The sequence below is a fragment of the Coenobita brevimanus genome, chromosome 110, assembly GCF_032717465.1.
Source record: "Coenobita brevimanus isolate Jiangsu-jjx chromosome 110, ASM3271746v2, whole genome shotgun sequence".
Classification (NCBI taxonomy): domain Eukaryota; kingdom Metazoa; phylum Arthropoda; class Malacostraca; order Decapoda; family Coenobitidae; genus Coenobita; species Coenobita brevimanus.
The window spans coordinates 10,209,874-10,224,719 of NC_137063.1; the positions used below are offsets into that span (position 1 = coordinate 10,209,874).

At 40.5% G+C, this 14,846-nt stretch overlaps 1 protein-coding gene across 1 annotated transcript in view; it reads right to left on the minus strand.

Annotated features, from left to right (window-relative positions):
- Window positions 1-3,085: 3,085 nt before the first annotated feature.
- Window positions 3,086-14,846, minus strand: part of ZnT63C (solute carrier family 30 member 1) — a 55,006-nt gene continuing 43,245 nt past the window's right edge. The window contains exon 8 of the mRNA XM_080286054.1: window positions 3,086-4,348. Within this exon, the coding sequence (XP_080142180.1) occupies window positions 4,217-4,348 (132 nt within the window). The 3' untranslated portion in view covers window positions 3,086-4,216. The remainder of the gene's footprint in view (window positions 4,349-14,846) is intronic.

A 14,846-nucleotide genomic window follows, 5' to 3' on the forward strand; every position in this document is an offset into this window, starting at 1 on the left:
CCATGATGGTGAGTATGCACACACAACAAGAGACGGGTAGTAAGTGGGGAGGATGCAGAGGCGCTCTAGCGGACGTAGTCGGAACAACGCACCAGAACACAGCTGGCCTGTGCCAACTTTAAATTACGGGTGGGAAAAAGTCGGATTTTTTTTCGAATTTTTGCAGTTTTTGGTCCATTTTGGGAATATTGGATCCCGGGACGAAAATGTCCGGTTACTGGGGATGTCCAGAAAATGGGCGTCCAGATATTACAGGGATTACTGTATATATATATATATATATATATATGGAGCACTGATGCCATATTCATTGTTCAACAACTTCAGGAAAAATATAATTATAAGAGAAGGGATCTGTATTTTGTTTTTGTTGGTTTGGAAAAGGCCTTTGACAAAGTCCCTAGAGAGATGGTGAAGTGGGCAATGAGAAAGCTTGGCTTGGAGGAGTGACTGGTTAGGGTGGTTATGGTTATGTATGTGGGTGCTCACACCCAGGTAAGAGTGAATGGAGATTTGAGTGATGAGTTTTCCGTGAACGTTGGTGTGCATTAGGGGTCAGTTTTGAGTTCCATGTTGTTTATCATGGTACTTGAAGCCCTCTCACGTGACTTTAGAAACGGACTCCCGTGGGAGATGTTGCATGCTGATGATTTGGTGTTGATTGCAGAGAAAGAACAGGAGGCGGAGGAAAGGTTTAGGAAGTGGAGAGATGGTATGGGGCACAAGGGCTTAAGGGTAAATGAAGATAAAACAAAAGTGATGATATCTAGGGTTGGTGGCAGTAATTTCAAAGACGAGAGAGAGTGGCCATGTGCAGTTTGCCACAAGGGCGTAGGAAGTAATTCTATCTTGTGCGGTGTTTGTGATAAATGGGTGCACAAGAAATGTAGTGGTATTAGAGGTAGACTGCGAGATAATGCTGATTTTATGCGTATGGTGTCAGGGAGAGCAGGTGGAGATTGTCAGGCGTGAAAGGACTGAACTTGCTGGTGAATCTCTTGAGTGTGTGGAAGAGTTTTGTTATTTGGGAGACATGTTGTGTGCTGGAGGTGGGGCTGGAGCTAGCTCTGTGGCTAGGGTGAGAAGTGGTTGGAAGAAGTTCAGGGAGCTCTTGCCTCTTCTGACATTGAGAGGGCTCTCCCTACGTGCTAAGGGGTCTGTATGCAGCATGTGTTAGGAGTGTAATGCAATATGGTAGTGAGATCTGGGAAGTAAAGGAGGAGGATATTCGCTGGCTCAGATGTACAGAAATGACAATGATTAGGTGGATGTGTAATGCGTCCCTGCGTGCAAGGTCCGGGGGGGCTGGGTTTACGATGGAAGAGTTGAGAGGTAGGATGGGACTGGAGTGTATTGGTGTTGTGATGAGGAGAGGTAGATTGAGATGGTTTGGACATGTGGAGAGGATGGGGGATGATAATTGGGTGAGGAAGGTGAGAAGTATTAATATTGGGGGTGGGGTTATGAGGGGTACACCGAGAAGGACATGGGACGAGGTCATTAAATGTGACCTCAGGGCTAAGGGACTGAACAGGGAGGCTGCAATGGATCATGCAGCGTGGAAAGCCACCAGTAGGTGACCAAGGCCGACGCATGCAAGCATCTTGGAGCCTTTAAAAATGAAACGAATGAAACAATATATATATAGTGATTACTATGTCAGATGACAATGAAAACTTAAAATTCAATGTTCTTGGAGTAATGTCTACCTAATGAATCTGAGTTAATATATTCCCTCAGTTATTATACTGACCAATACACTGATCAGTACAGTTCCAGAGTGCTAGATACAAATGCTTTCATTACAGAGCTCTGTAGTGATGGGCAGTCACACTTTCCCCATCAAATGTGAAATCATAAATACAATTAGAAGAGAAACACATTTTGGCATGCAACAGATATCATACAAATGGCAATCAAAGGGTATATCCATAAATTTGTTTGGAAACAACACTTATTCCTGTACAATACATCTTCAAAAAGCACATTAGTATCTCCTTTACCAAACATGGAAGGAAACATCGTACAGTATATAATTTTTTTTCCAGTATGTGCTTAATTCACTGAAAATGCTGTACCTGTTTTCATTTATACATTTTAAATCAATGGTAGTTACTATGAACACCATTTTATATATATAAAACCAGTTATAAAACCTAGCCAAAGAATGGCCATCTCTATCTACCATATCATAATCATATGAATTTCTGCTGTACAGTACCATGTAAAAGTTGATATACAATAAGTGAAATGTACAAATGTATGATATCAATCACTGTTTAAGAAAATAAAATGTATTTGCATTCACTCAATAAAAATAAAAGAAATAATATGGTACACACAAATACTTTCACATTTAGATGAAAGCTATTCTACACAAACACACACTAATCTGTACAACTAATAAAATGCCTCTATTCTTATCACGTATGTTTGCTATTATCCAGCACAGTTAGAGAAACTAGTACAATCCTTATATTGTGCTGGTAAAAGAGGATTGGGGGTGGTATGGGAGTAGTATGAGTGTTATGTTTTTGTTTTTCTTGAAAGCTAAACTGTTGTCCAAGAACAGTGCACTGGTTTTAAAAATATTAATGCAGATGGCAACAATGGTTCTCAGCACAAGTTTACTGTCGGGGAATTTCACTGGTACCTACTTACCAGTACAAGGTCTAATGCCAGCCAACTCCATAGCATATATTACTCATATCTTTTATAGAATATACATATATATATATATATATATATATATATACTGTATATATATTATATATCTTTATCAATATCTCACATCTATGACTTCAAACTTAAAAATATACATATATTTATTATACATGCATAGTCATACAGTTATCAGTCTTTCACACCACATAAAACTAAGCAAAAGTGTCAAGAATAATAAGCTTACACATGGCTTCCCTTGAATCACAACCTTTCCTTATAAACAGAGTTTAATAAAAGTCCCACAACTTTTCATTAGTACCTTTTACAGATACTATACTGATGCTCATCTACATATCTTGCCATCTAGTCACCTACATTTTTATGACATTCATCGGTATTCTAAGTACAGATCACCTACATATCTTTAGAACAAGTAGAGCAATGGTAATGAACAAATAAGTGAAAACAGTTCTTAGGATATAAAATTTCTGCTCTACCTGTAGAAGGGAATCCCTGACTATGTAACAATCCATCACCATATGAGTCACTTATTGATGCTAAAGTACTGCCAGCAGCAATTCACCAGAGATAACATCACATACACTCAGTCAACCAGTTACTGTGGTAGAGAGAGAGGTACTGCTGCCAGGAGTGGGTTTGGTGAGAAACTGATAATGAACAACCCTCATATGCCTGCAGTACTACCTCCCACAACCTTCCACCCATGAACACGTTTATAATTATAAATCACAATATGTGAATGGTTTATTCTCATCACTAATGCATTGGGCTATAAGAGGGCAGTGAAATTAGTGATGACAAAAAATAAAAATAAAAAAAATAAAAAAGTCTTACAGGCTATGTGATGAACCACTATACAAGGGTGGGAGTGGTGGCATCAAATATTGTTTGTACATGTGAGGGTGGAGGTGGTGGTTTGAAAGGTGGTCAACAAGGTGCCAATGACGTCAAATATAAGTAAGGAAAATTTAGTTCGTCTTGCTTGGGGAGTGGGGTAGACTGGTTTTAGAGGCATATGCTGTACCTCTGCACTAAGGTTTATGTCCAGTTTCCCTCTGCAGATTTTTCATTTTCTATAAACCTTGGTTAATTTCTACATTTCTGACCAACATACTGTATATCCTAAAAAGACTCTTACCTTTCTCAAATCTTCAGCTAAACTTCAAGAATACTAATGCAGTTTTGATAATCCTACCTAATCGTGACCCACTCTTATCTACACTATATCTCTCTCTCATCTGCACTGCTTAAATTTTTACTACCTACTCCTTCGTATTTCTTTTCCGCTACCTTACCTTGCTGTACACTTCATTTACAGATGATGTATTGTACATATATGCAATTTTGCTAATACTCTATGCTTCAAAAGCTAAGTATTTGTTGTTTTCCTTTATTCCTTTTACTCTGCTCTCCCCCCCCTCATCCTGCCCTGTCTCCACACCTGACCAGCCTCCCTGCTCCTACCCCTACCTGTGTGTCAATGTGAGTCAGGGGCAGGGTGGGAGGGACTGGTGGCGGGTGAGGGCCACTGTCAGACAGATGAGACATGGTTGACAGATGAGGGGACAAGCAGGTAGCCACCCTCCATGGCTGCACCCTCTCCTCCTCCCACCTCCAGGCTTGTTCGCTGTCGGCACCCAGGGGCCAGTGGTACTGCTTCAGACTGTCAAGGAAAACCATCCTTGAGAACTATTTCAATGAAAATATTGAAAATATACACATGCATATTTCTGCATGCATAAAGCAGCAATTATGCTAACTGTACTAGTTTATAATTTTCTATGACACATTTTTGGTTAGGTTTAAGTTCTCTACAACTCCAGCAAAAAAAAAAAAAAAAAAAAAAAAAAAAAAGGACAGTACTACTAAGAATCCTTAATGACAAATGAGTTGCTAAGTTATAATTAAACACCACAAGCATTGTTTGTATGGTGGATTTAAAATAACAACATAAAATGCATATCATTCGTTCATTCATTGCCAGACGCTATGTATCCCAAACGGGGTGGCCAAGGGCTTAGAGTTAATTATTTTACAGGGAGAGGCACTAATCCTCCACCAACTCCACTTGACACGTAGGGAGAATGTTATGCCAACAGCATCTGGTGTTCCCAGGCGGTCACCCATCCAAGTACTAACCAGACCCAACGATATACATGCATAATTTACATAAAAATGATGCCATGCTTCCACTCAAGGAAACCAACATATTGCAGTTGGCCATGATACAGTTGATAATTTCTAGAAATGGAAGGTAAACCAAAAGCCAAAACCAGTTACAGTAATTACTTCCAGATGGTTGTCGAAGCTGTTGAGGAAAAAATGTGTAATAACATCAGTAATAATGTCAAAGTCTCAGCTTGGACTATGACTGTATTAACTTCTAGGTAAGTTTCCGGTTGAAGAGTGATGATTATATACCTAGTTTATAACTTGCAGGCACATTTCACTCTCATGGTAATACTTCCCAGGGTCAATGGTAGTCTCCCATCTGCTAACTAAAAACATTCTGGTAACATTCATATAATACTGTCCATAAACTGTACTGGAAATTAATATTTCTGAAATACTGCATGACACAGAAAATCACTGTTACTGGATGTGGCCTACAAGGGCTTAAGTCAAAGGAAGGTCGGGATTTATTGCTCACAAAGTACCACTCAAGGGTTAATGACTAGTCACTCTCATCGCAATGTCTGAAATAAACAACCTACCCATAGTCTCCTATGCTCCTGATAGGGCCATACATAACAATAATGGATGGATGAACAGAAGAAAACTTTACTGTGCATACAAGCCCAAAATACTGTATGTATATTTTACCCTCTGGTTACCATCTGTATGAATTCATGAGATGGTACTAATGTATTAATAACATAATGCCCAACATGCCTTCTTTGTAACATATGAAGGTGCTATTATATTGGCAAAAAGGCCTGTATATCAACTGCTATTTTTCCATTCTAAATCTGAATGTATAATCATTATATATATATATATATTAATATTTAATCTTTTGCAGGGATAACAACACCATGGTGTTTTAGTGATTTGTCTCATCATCATCACCAACCTGATGTTTACTTCCCAAGAACTAGAGTAATCTTTCCCTTTCTCCTGTATCTCTGCTCTGGTAACTTTCTGGTCTCTCTCTGCAGTAATGAGAACAATTTCAAAAACTAATATGCTAGCATGTGTTACAATACACAGTAGGAAAAAATTTTGCATGAACACAATCACAACATTTACAGAATCTAAATTCCCCAGTATTTTTTCCTTCCTTTCTGCACTTGCATCATGTAGCAGGATATCTGTAAAGGCTGCCAGAAGCTTTTCAGTAAAGGATGGTTATTTTAAAAAGTCAGCTATTATCTCCAGTGCTGCATTTTGGGCAAAGGTTACATAATAGTTCATGTTGAGCAAAATAAAAAAAAAATAAAACAATATAAATGTGATATTTATCTGCAGTTGATAAATAAACCTTTGACTTTACAGTATATACTGCAGACCACAATTACAAGTCCCTCAATGTAGGGAACCTGAATGGGTTATCTATTAAATTCAAGCTCAGGAATGTAAGACCCTTTATCTACAATGTCTAAATGCATAGTTTCTCTTCGGCAGCTGAAACAATAGGACATTTACATAACATTATCTTGAGCTGTATGTAATAATTCCTTATCAATCTACTGTACACTCCCACATAAACTCTTCATCCAATTCTAACATTTTCCTCAATAAATTAACACTGCCATAGTCTCCCTTTCATTTTGTCAATTACAAGCTAAAACACCATTGATTCAATATATGCAGTGTCAACTAGTAAGAATGCTGTTAACACTTACTGTTGCCAGCATATAGTCAAGTGTCCAACTACTGGCTTGCTTACTGTATCTGTGTAGTTCAAGGTAGAGAGATATGTTAACAGTATCACCCAGTCTTTGGGACATAGGGACTTTTACATCAAACTCATACAGGACAGCTCGTTTTTTATGCATTGTTCCTTTATGAACTTTATATTTTCACATTAACTGTCTGCAGTACTACACTTACCTTTACGTGTAACTTTCTTTCTTAATGAACAAGAAGAGCTCCATAGACAAACTGAGCATATATTCTCCCTTGGGCAATGATGTGGGGTGAAAAAGTTCTTTCTCTATAGTCCCAAATAACTTTCCCAGCCCAGATACTGTTCTATCATTACTATTACAGACTCAGGAGTAACAAGACTGTTATATGTTTTTTTGTATTCTAAGTCCGCTATCCATTTTTCAGCACATATTTTTGTAGTTCAAGCACACAATTACCAAGCTTAGATCAAAGGTTTGCATTACTTCAGCTATTTAGATTGGAGTGTTTATTATTTCATTTACAAGCCCGAAGACCTTTTAAAAACTGACTCTTGCAGTGTCATAGCCATAGGAAAATGGGCCCAGTGAAATGCTGCAGGCAATCCCTAATATTTTACATAAAAGTAAATAAGGGAATGTGTAAATTTCCTTGATGTGCAACATGACAAGAACAAAAGACACAATTCACAACTTTATTAGAACATTATGACAGGACAAATAGGGAAGACATCAAATGCCTGTAAAACTGGGTTACCTGTCGAATGAGGATCATCCATGTCACCAGCATCCAACAGATACTACTCTCCTGTTATCTTGCTCATATCAAATATACACAAGACAGAAGTATATTCCTTTTAAAGAGTTAAGAGCCTTGGTTTTTGCATGGCATGGTGTATGATACGGGAACAGCAAGGCCTCTAAATTATGGTATTGTCCATGGTACTGGTCTGACTAAAGATCATCATGAACTTTTCTGTGTGTGTGTGTGTGTGTGTGTGTGTGTGTGTGTGTGTGTGTGTGTGTGTGTGTGTGTGTGTGTTCTTACTTAATTGTATCTTTAACAGGAATGAGTAAAGTTCATACTGTCCCGTGTATTAAACCATTTTTATCAAACATATCCTTAAATTTATGAATAGTTTTGGCACGCACTACCGTACTTCATTCAGTACTGCATTCCACTGATCAACTGCCCTATTTGGGAAACTGAATTTCTTTACGTCTTTGTCACCTCCCTTTTTGTGCAGTTTTTTTTGCTGTGTCCACTTGCTGATGCCTCCCCATAGGTTATATACTCATTGATGTCTATTTTCTCTTTCCCTGGGATCCATTTATGTAGCATAATCATGTCTCCTCTCTTCCTTCTCTTATGTAATGTTGGTAGGTTCAGTTTTTCTAGTCTTTCTTCATAGCCTAGATCCTTTAAGCTTGGTACTCATCTTGTAGCAGCCCTCTGTACTTTTTCAGTCTTATCTATGCGTCTTTTGAGATGATTCCAAACCACTGATGCATATTCCAGGGTTGGTTTGATGAATGATGTTATTATCTTTCATTTATATAAGTGAATGCTATTCTCATATTAGCAGGCAGTGTATGCATGTTTTATATCTCCTCATTTACATGGTCAGCCAGTAATAGTCTGTTACTGATAATCACTCCTAGGTTCTTTTATTTTTCTGATACGTGTAGAGTTGAACTCCTTAGCTTATAATCCCAATCTGGTCTTTCTCCACGTTTACCAAACTTGATTACATATCATTTGTCCACAATGAATTCCACTTGCCATCTATTGCTCCACTCATGAAGTTTATTTAATTCATCTTGTAGCTCTCGGCAAGTTTGTGTTTGTAATTCTCCTTTGTATTTTTGCATCATCAGCAAACATATTTGGATAGCTTCCATATCCATTATTCCTGTCTTTATCATATATATAAACCATCCATCCACCCATCATCCAATCCTATGTCGTCCCATACGAAGTGTACGAGCCTGGGGCTAAACAAGTTGGTCGTGACATTTCAGATGAAAAGGACCAGCCTCACTCATCCCTGAGTGGCATTACATGAGCAATAAACCCCAACCACCCCATGGATATAAACTTACACAGGCTCAATCAGATTGGAGTGCCTTAATTACCTATTAAACCACCAGGTGCCATAATATGGTTATACAGTTACCACCCAGCATAATAAATGGTTTCCTGGTGTACAGGAACCATTTGGCATGTCATTCAGTACAGAGTTACCCACAGGCAGAAGGAAGAGGAAAAGAAAATCAGAAGTGGAAGGAGAAGAGGAACGGGCAGACACCCAAGCAGCACTACATCAAGTGGTGAGTGCCCCCACCTACCACCAATTCATTTATACAGTACCAAAAACATTGGCCAGCACAGAGCCCTGTGGAACTCCACTAGTCACTTCCCTCCATCCATCCATCATCCAATCCTACGTTGCCCCATGAGGAGTGTAGGAGCCAGGGGCTAGGCAAGTTGGTCCTGACATTTAAGTTGAGAGTGACCAGACTCACTCATCGCTGAGTGGCATTATGTGAGCAATAAACCTCAACCACCCCTTGGATATAAACCTTCACCAACTCAATCTGACTGGAGCACCATAATTACCCACTAAACCATCAGGCGCCAAAATTTGGTTATACTGTTACCACCTAGTGTAGTAAATGGCTTCCTAGTGTACAGGAAACCACTTGGCTTGTCACTCAGTGTAGAGTCACCCACAGGCAGAAGGAAGAGGAATGAATGAAGGAAAGAAAGACAGAAGAGGGAACATAAAGTCACCTGGAGGCAGAAGGACGGGGATAGAATGAAGGAAAGAAAAACAAAAGAGAATGAAAGGAAAGAAGGATGGAGGAGAGGAAAGGCAGACACCCTGATGAGTAATCTTCCCTTGGTACTGTTCTCACCTCTCTTTTTCTGAGAAAATCCTGCATCCAACAGTAGTTTACCTTGGATTCCTCCTTATGGTACAGTTTCCATAGGTCTTTGGTGTGGTACTCTGTCAAATGCTTACTTGAAGTTTAAACAGACACTGTCCACCCATTTTCCTCTTTACTGTAGTGTTTCTGCAACTCTATCATGGCAGCTTAATAGATTTGTTGCACAAGAATTTCCATTACTAAAACCGAACTGTCTTTCTGTTATCATAATGTATCTTACCAGATGGTTTACCAAAAGTTTTCTTATTAGTTTTTCTACTACCCTGCTTACAACACTGGTCAGGGATACTGGTCAGTAGATGAGTGGATTCTGTCTATTTCCTTTCCTGAAAAGGGGAACAATGTTTACTTTCTTCCAAATATCAGGTAGTTTACATTGACTTAAGGATTCCCTGAATATTAAATATATTGGTCTGTTAACTCTTCTGCATATTCATGTAGTACCCAATCTGAAATTTCATCAGGACCATTTGCTTTTCCTTTGTCTAATTCACTCAACTCTTCCTGTACCTCTTGTTATGATATTCGTATATCTGGTAATATATGTGGGCATAAATTTTCCCTATTATCCCTCTCAAAATTACTTTCTTCTGTAAAAACTAATTGGAAATTTTTGTTAAGAACTTTGCAAATATCTTTTTCTTGGATATAATAGGTTATCCCCTCATCCATGATGAACTGTATTTTATCTGTAACTTTGGCTTTGCTTCGGATGTAGCTGTAAAAAAGCTTTGTTGATCACTACTTTTATTTATAATATCTTCCTCAAGCTGTCTGTGCTTCTCTCCTTATTCTTCTATAATCATTTTTTGCCTGTTTATTGTTGCTATATGCCCTCTCTCTTGTGGTAGGTGAGGGCGCTCACCATCTACTCACTCAATGTAGTGCTGCTCTTGGGTGTCTGCCCTGTCCTCTCCTCGATCCTTCTTTCCTTCCATCTTCTTCTATCTTTCTTTCCATCATTCTCTCCTTGTCCTTCTGCCTACGGGTGACTTTACACTCCCTCTTCTGTCTTTCATTTCCTTCATTCTTTCCTCTTCCTTCTGCCTGTGGGTGACTCTACACTAAGTGACAAGCCAAATGGTTTCCTGTACACCAGGAAACCATTTACTATGCTGGGTGATAACCATATGACCAAATTTTGGCGCCTGGTGGTTTAGTGGGTAATTATTGTGCTCCAATTGGATTGAGCCGGTGAAGGTTTATATCCATGAGGTGGTTGGGGTTTATTGCTCACGTAATGCCACTCAGGGATGAGTTAGGTTGGTCACTCTCATCTTAAATGTCAGGACCAACTGGCTAGCCCCGGGCTCCTACGCTCCTCATGGGGCAAAGTAGGATTGGATGATGGATGGATGGATGCCCTCTCTCTACTGTGTCTTCTGTATTATTCCACAGCAAGTCTCTTTTCTCTCTGATTATTTACATTCTGTGTTAAACCACTTATCTTAATTTCTGTTTCTTTGTGCTGAGGGATATAATTTTGGACTCCTGTTCCATAAAATTCACAGAATTACCTGTACTGTATATAACATTTATATCTTGTCCTCTATGCTCCTTTTCCCAATCTATTTCTATGCAATACTTCTTTAAGTCATGGTAGTTGCCCTTTTTGTAGTTTACGCTCTTTCTGTAACTTTCAATACTGCTAACTATACCATATACAATCCTGAAGTTGCAGTTCAATACTGCATGGTCGCTTTTGTGCGCGCACAAACACACACACACACACACAAGCACGTGCATATGTGTGTGTATATCTAATATATATATATATATACATACATCATCTACTCCAGTGCTGCTCTATGAGGAGCATAGGAGCCCAAGGCTAGGCAGTTGGTTCTGACATTTAAGAGCGTGACCAGCCTCATTCATCCCCAAGTGGCATTAAGTGAGCAATGAACCCCAACCATCCCTTGGATATAAACCTGCACCAGCTCAATCCGACAGGAAGAAGAATGATAAGACCTAGTGCCAAAATCCAGCACAAAGCTGGATCATCGGCTACACAGTTGTGTATGGTGGGTGGGCTGGGATCACGGAAGTGGTGTGGTGAAATCAATCTGACTGGAGCACCTGTATGTAAATCCTATATATATATATATATATATATATATATATATATATATATATATATATATATATACACACAATATATACACATACAGTATGTACAGTTTTTCCCCACAGCACGCGAGTTCAGAGTACGCGATCCTCATTGTTCGTGAGGACCATTTTTTTTTTTTTAAATTTTTGCATATTTTTTAATAGTACGCGAATTAACCTCACTGTAAGCGAGACGGACAGCGAAGAATGGCCCAAATCCGGGGTTACCCCAAGTACGCGACATTGCTACCCCAAGAAGTGAAAAATGGATGCCTCTGCTCCACCCACCTTGTGACGTCAATGATGTGCACTTGTCACGTGATACCCAGATGCGCCGCTTGGAGGGTGGTGAGAGAGGCTCAACAGAGGAAACACATGTGCACAGAGGGTACACTCGGTGTTCCAGCAACATTCTTGTCTACTCTGAGAGATTGTTTTGTGAGCCAGGATGTCCGTCCCGTCCTTGAGAAGGAAGAAATGCATCACCCATGCCACGAAGATGGAAGTCATTCGGAAGAAAAAGAATGGGAAGGGTAACACTGCTATTGGAAAGGAACTCGGCTTGGCAGAATCGACAGTGAGAATACAGGCGAACAGGGAAGCCATAAAGAAGACTGTCAAGATGTATGGGACGGCAGCACTGGACGGGAGAAGCAGGCTAACCAACCGGGCAATAATTCTCATGGAGCAGTACCTGGCAACATACATCCTGAGGAAGGAGAAGGAAGGAGTTCCACTGAACTGGTACTACATCAGGGACCAGGCCAAGATTTTCTACAAAGCTGCATCTGTGAAGCTGGGTGTCATGAAACCCTTTAAAGCCTCCGTGGGATGGTTATGCCGGTTCTTGAAGAGGAAGGAGCTACATCACATTCGCCTCACTGGTGAGCATGCATCTGCAGATGAAATGGCAGCTAGGGACTATCCTGCCTTCCTGAAGGGAATAATCAATGAGGGTGGCTACAGCAGCACCAAATTTACAACACAGATGAAACAGCCCTATACTACAAGGCTATGCCGAATTCAATTTATATCAGTAAGCTGCAACGCCAGGCCCGAGGGAGAAAAGTCGACAAGAGCAGGATAATGGTCACGTTCACCGTGAACTTATCAGGCTCACACAAGATGCGGCCTGTTGTGGTTCATACCGCAGCACACCCCAGATGTCACAAGAATCTTCGCTGGATGGATGATAGCAGGGTGTACTGGTACAGCAATTCCAATGGCTGGATGACGAGCAGCATCATTTCCGAGTGGTTGCAGTGGCACTTCATCCCTGATGCCAAGGCTAAATCCCAGGAACTTGGCATCCCCTTCAAGGTGTTCCTCGTCCTTGACAATGCCCCGAGTCATCCAACCTGGCTAGCAGACCTCAGCAAGGAATGCAAGATTGTTTTTTTGCCACCCAGAACGACCTCTCTCATCCAACCGGTAGACCAGGAGTTAACTGCAACGGTAAGCAGCTATACCACCAATGCCTCTACAATCATCTCCGCAGCAAGACCGACAGCTCTGAGGAACTGCAAGCAATTCTTGACTTGGACACAGCTGGAAGTGATGTCATGGACGCCGAGGATGGTTTGGATTCGCCACCCGCTTCAACTCCTGATAAGACTGTTATGGCTTTTTGGCGCTCATTCAACCTCAAGGATGCCATCACATTCTTGAAGTATTCTTGGGCAGATATTACCGCTGCAACAACTAACCATGCTTGGTGCCTCCTCGTACCGCATCTGTGTGAAAGCGCACCAGAAAGCAGCTTTCAGTCCCTGGCCACTGCCGACACAGCCACTCTCACAACTGCACAAGCTGTGCCCGGGTTTCAGATCGTCACGCTGGAGGAGATCAGGGGTTTATATTCAGCAGCAGTGGAGCAGGAACCCCAGGAAGTTGTGCAGCGGGTGGATGTGGCCGATGCAGAGCAGGAGATCGCAGCAGAAAAGCCAGCAACACCAGTGATGGACAGCGAAGATTTGTCCATGATGGAGATCGGCCGGGTACTGTGTGCCCTTGATAAATTCAAGCAAGAATTACAGGACATCGAATGCTCTCAGTTGCGAATGGAGGAGCTGATGGCTTCACTGGCCAGAACCTTCCGCTACTACACAGACAAGCACAACCAGGAAGTAAACAGACGGAAGCAAACCCTCATCACCCGTTACCTTCCGGTCCAAGAAAGTGAGGAATCACTCCCTTCAACATCAGAAGAGCCATATCTTGAGGAGGATCAAGAGGATGATGCGATGTCTGAGGTGTCAGAAATAGACTTTGAAGGGTTTATGAACGAAGTGAGTGCATTACGTAGTGAAAGTGTTGAAAGCCCTGGTGATGAGAGTGGTAAGGAAGGTGGTGTGGTGGGTGATGCAGGAGAGGCGCCCTAAGTGCCTCATCCTGCCTCGGATCCCCTTCTTACCTCCATCAAGCCTGTTGTCTTCTTGGGTTAAGGTGAGCAGCCATATTCTTGTTGGTATAGTTAAGCCATATCCTTGTTGACATAGGAAAGCCATAATCTTGTTGGTTTACTTTATCTTAGGTAATATGTCTTTGATAGTTCCCCTGTACAGAACAATATTTAGGCCTGAAAGGAGTCTCAAGGGTTGCTCATGAAGGGGGGTGCCGCGCAAATGTAATTTTTTCCATAAGTTTATGTATTCACAGTACTCGAATTCCTAGAACGCGCCGTCCTGTGCCGACCATATAGGCGCATACTAGGGGGAAAAAACTGTATGTATGTATATATATATATATATATATATATATATATATATGGTATATATAGTACAGTATAATAAAATCCTTACCAATCTTTGTATATCAGATTCAGATGAATTCTTCAAATTTATGTAACCAAGAAAAATATAGGTTTCCATAAACATTCATTAGCTTGCTATGGAGTACTGTGAAACTCTCACTGACTGAACATTGCTTAAATAGTGAGAATACTTCAAACTTATTTCTTATGCACATATGTTATTAGTGGTTGAAAAGTGACAACATGCATGGCCTCTCCTGTGTGCTGCTGCTGCTCCTACTATATATGAGTTTCAAGAGGCCTTCCCATCAGTAACTGGTATTCACACTGACACAACAGAACAAAAGCAAAACTGGTGTCCTGTTCCATTTGAAGAATAAGTAGAGAGGAATACTCCTCTCCTGAAGCACACATCAGGCATCATGGAAATATGCTTGACATAAATGACCATCTATATTCATATAGATATTTTAATACTCCAAGGCAAATATTTATCTGTC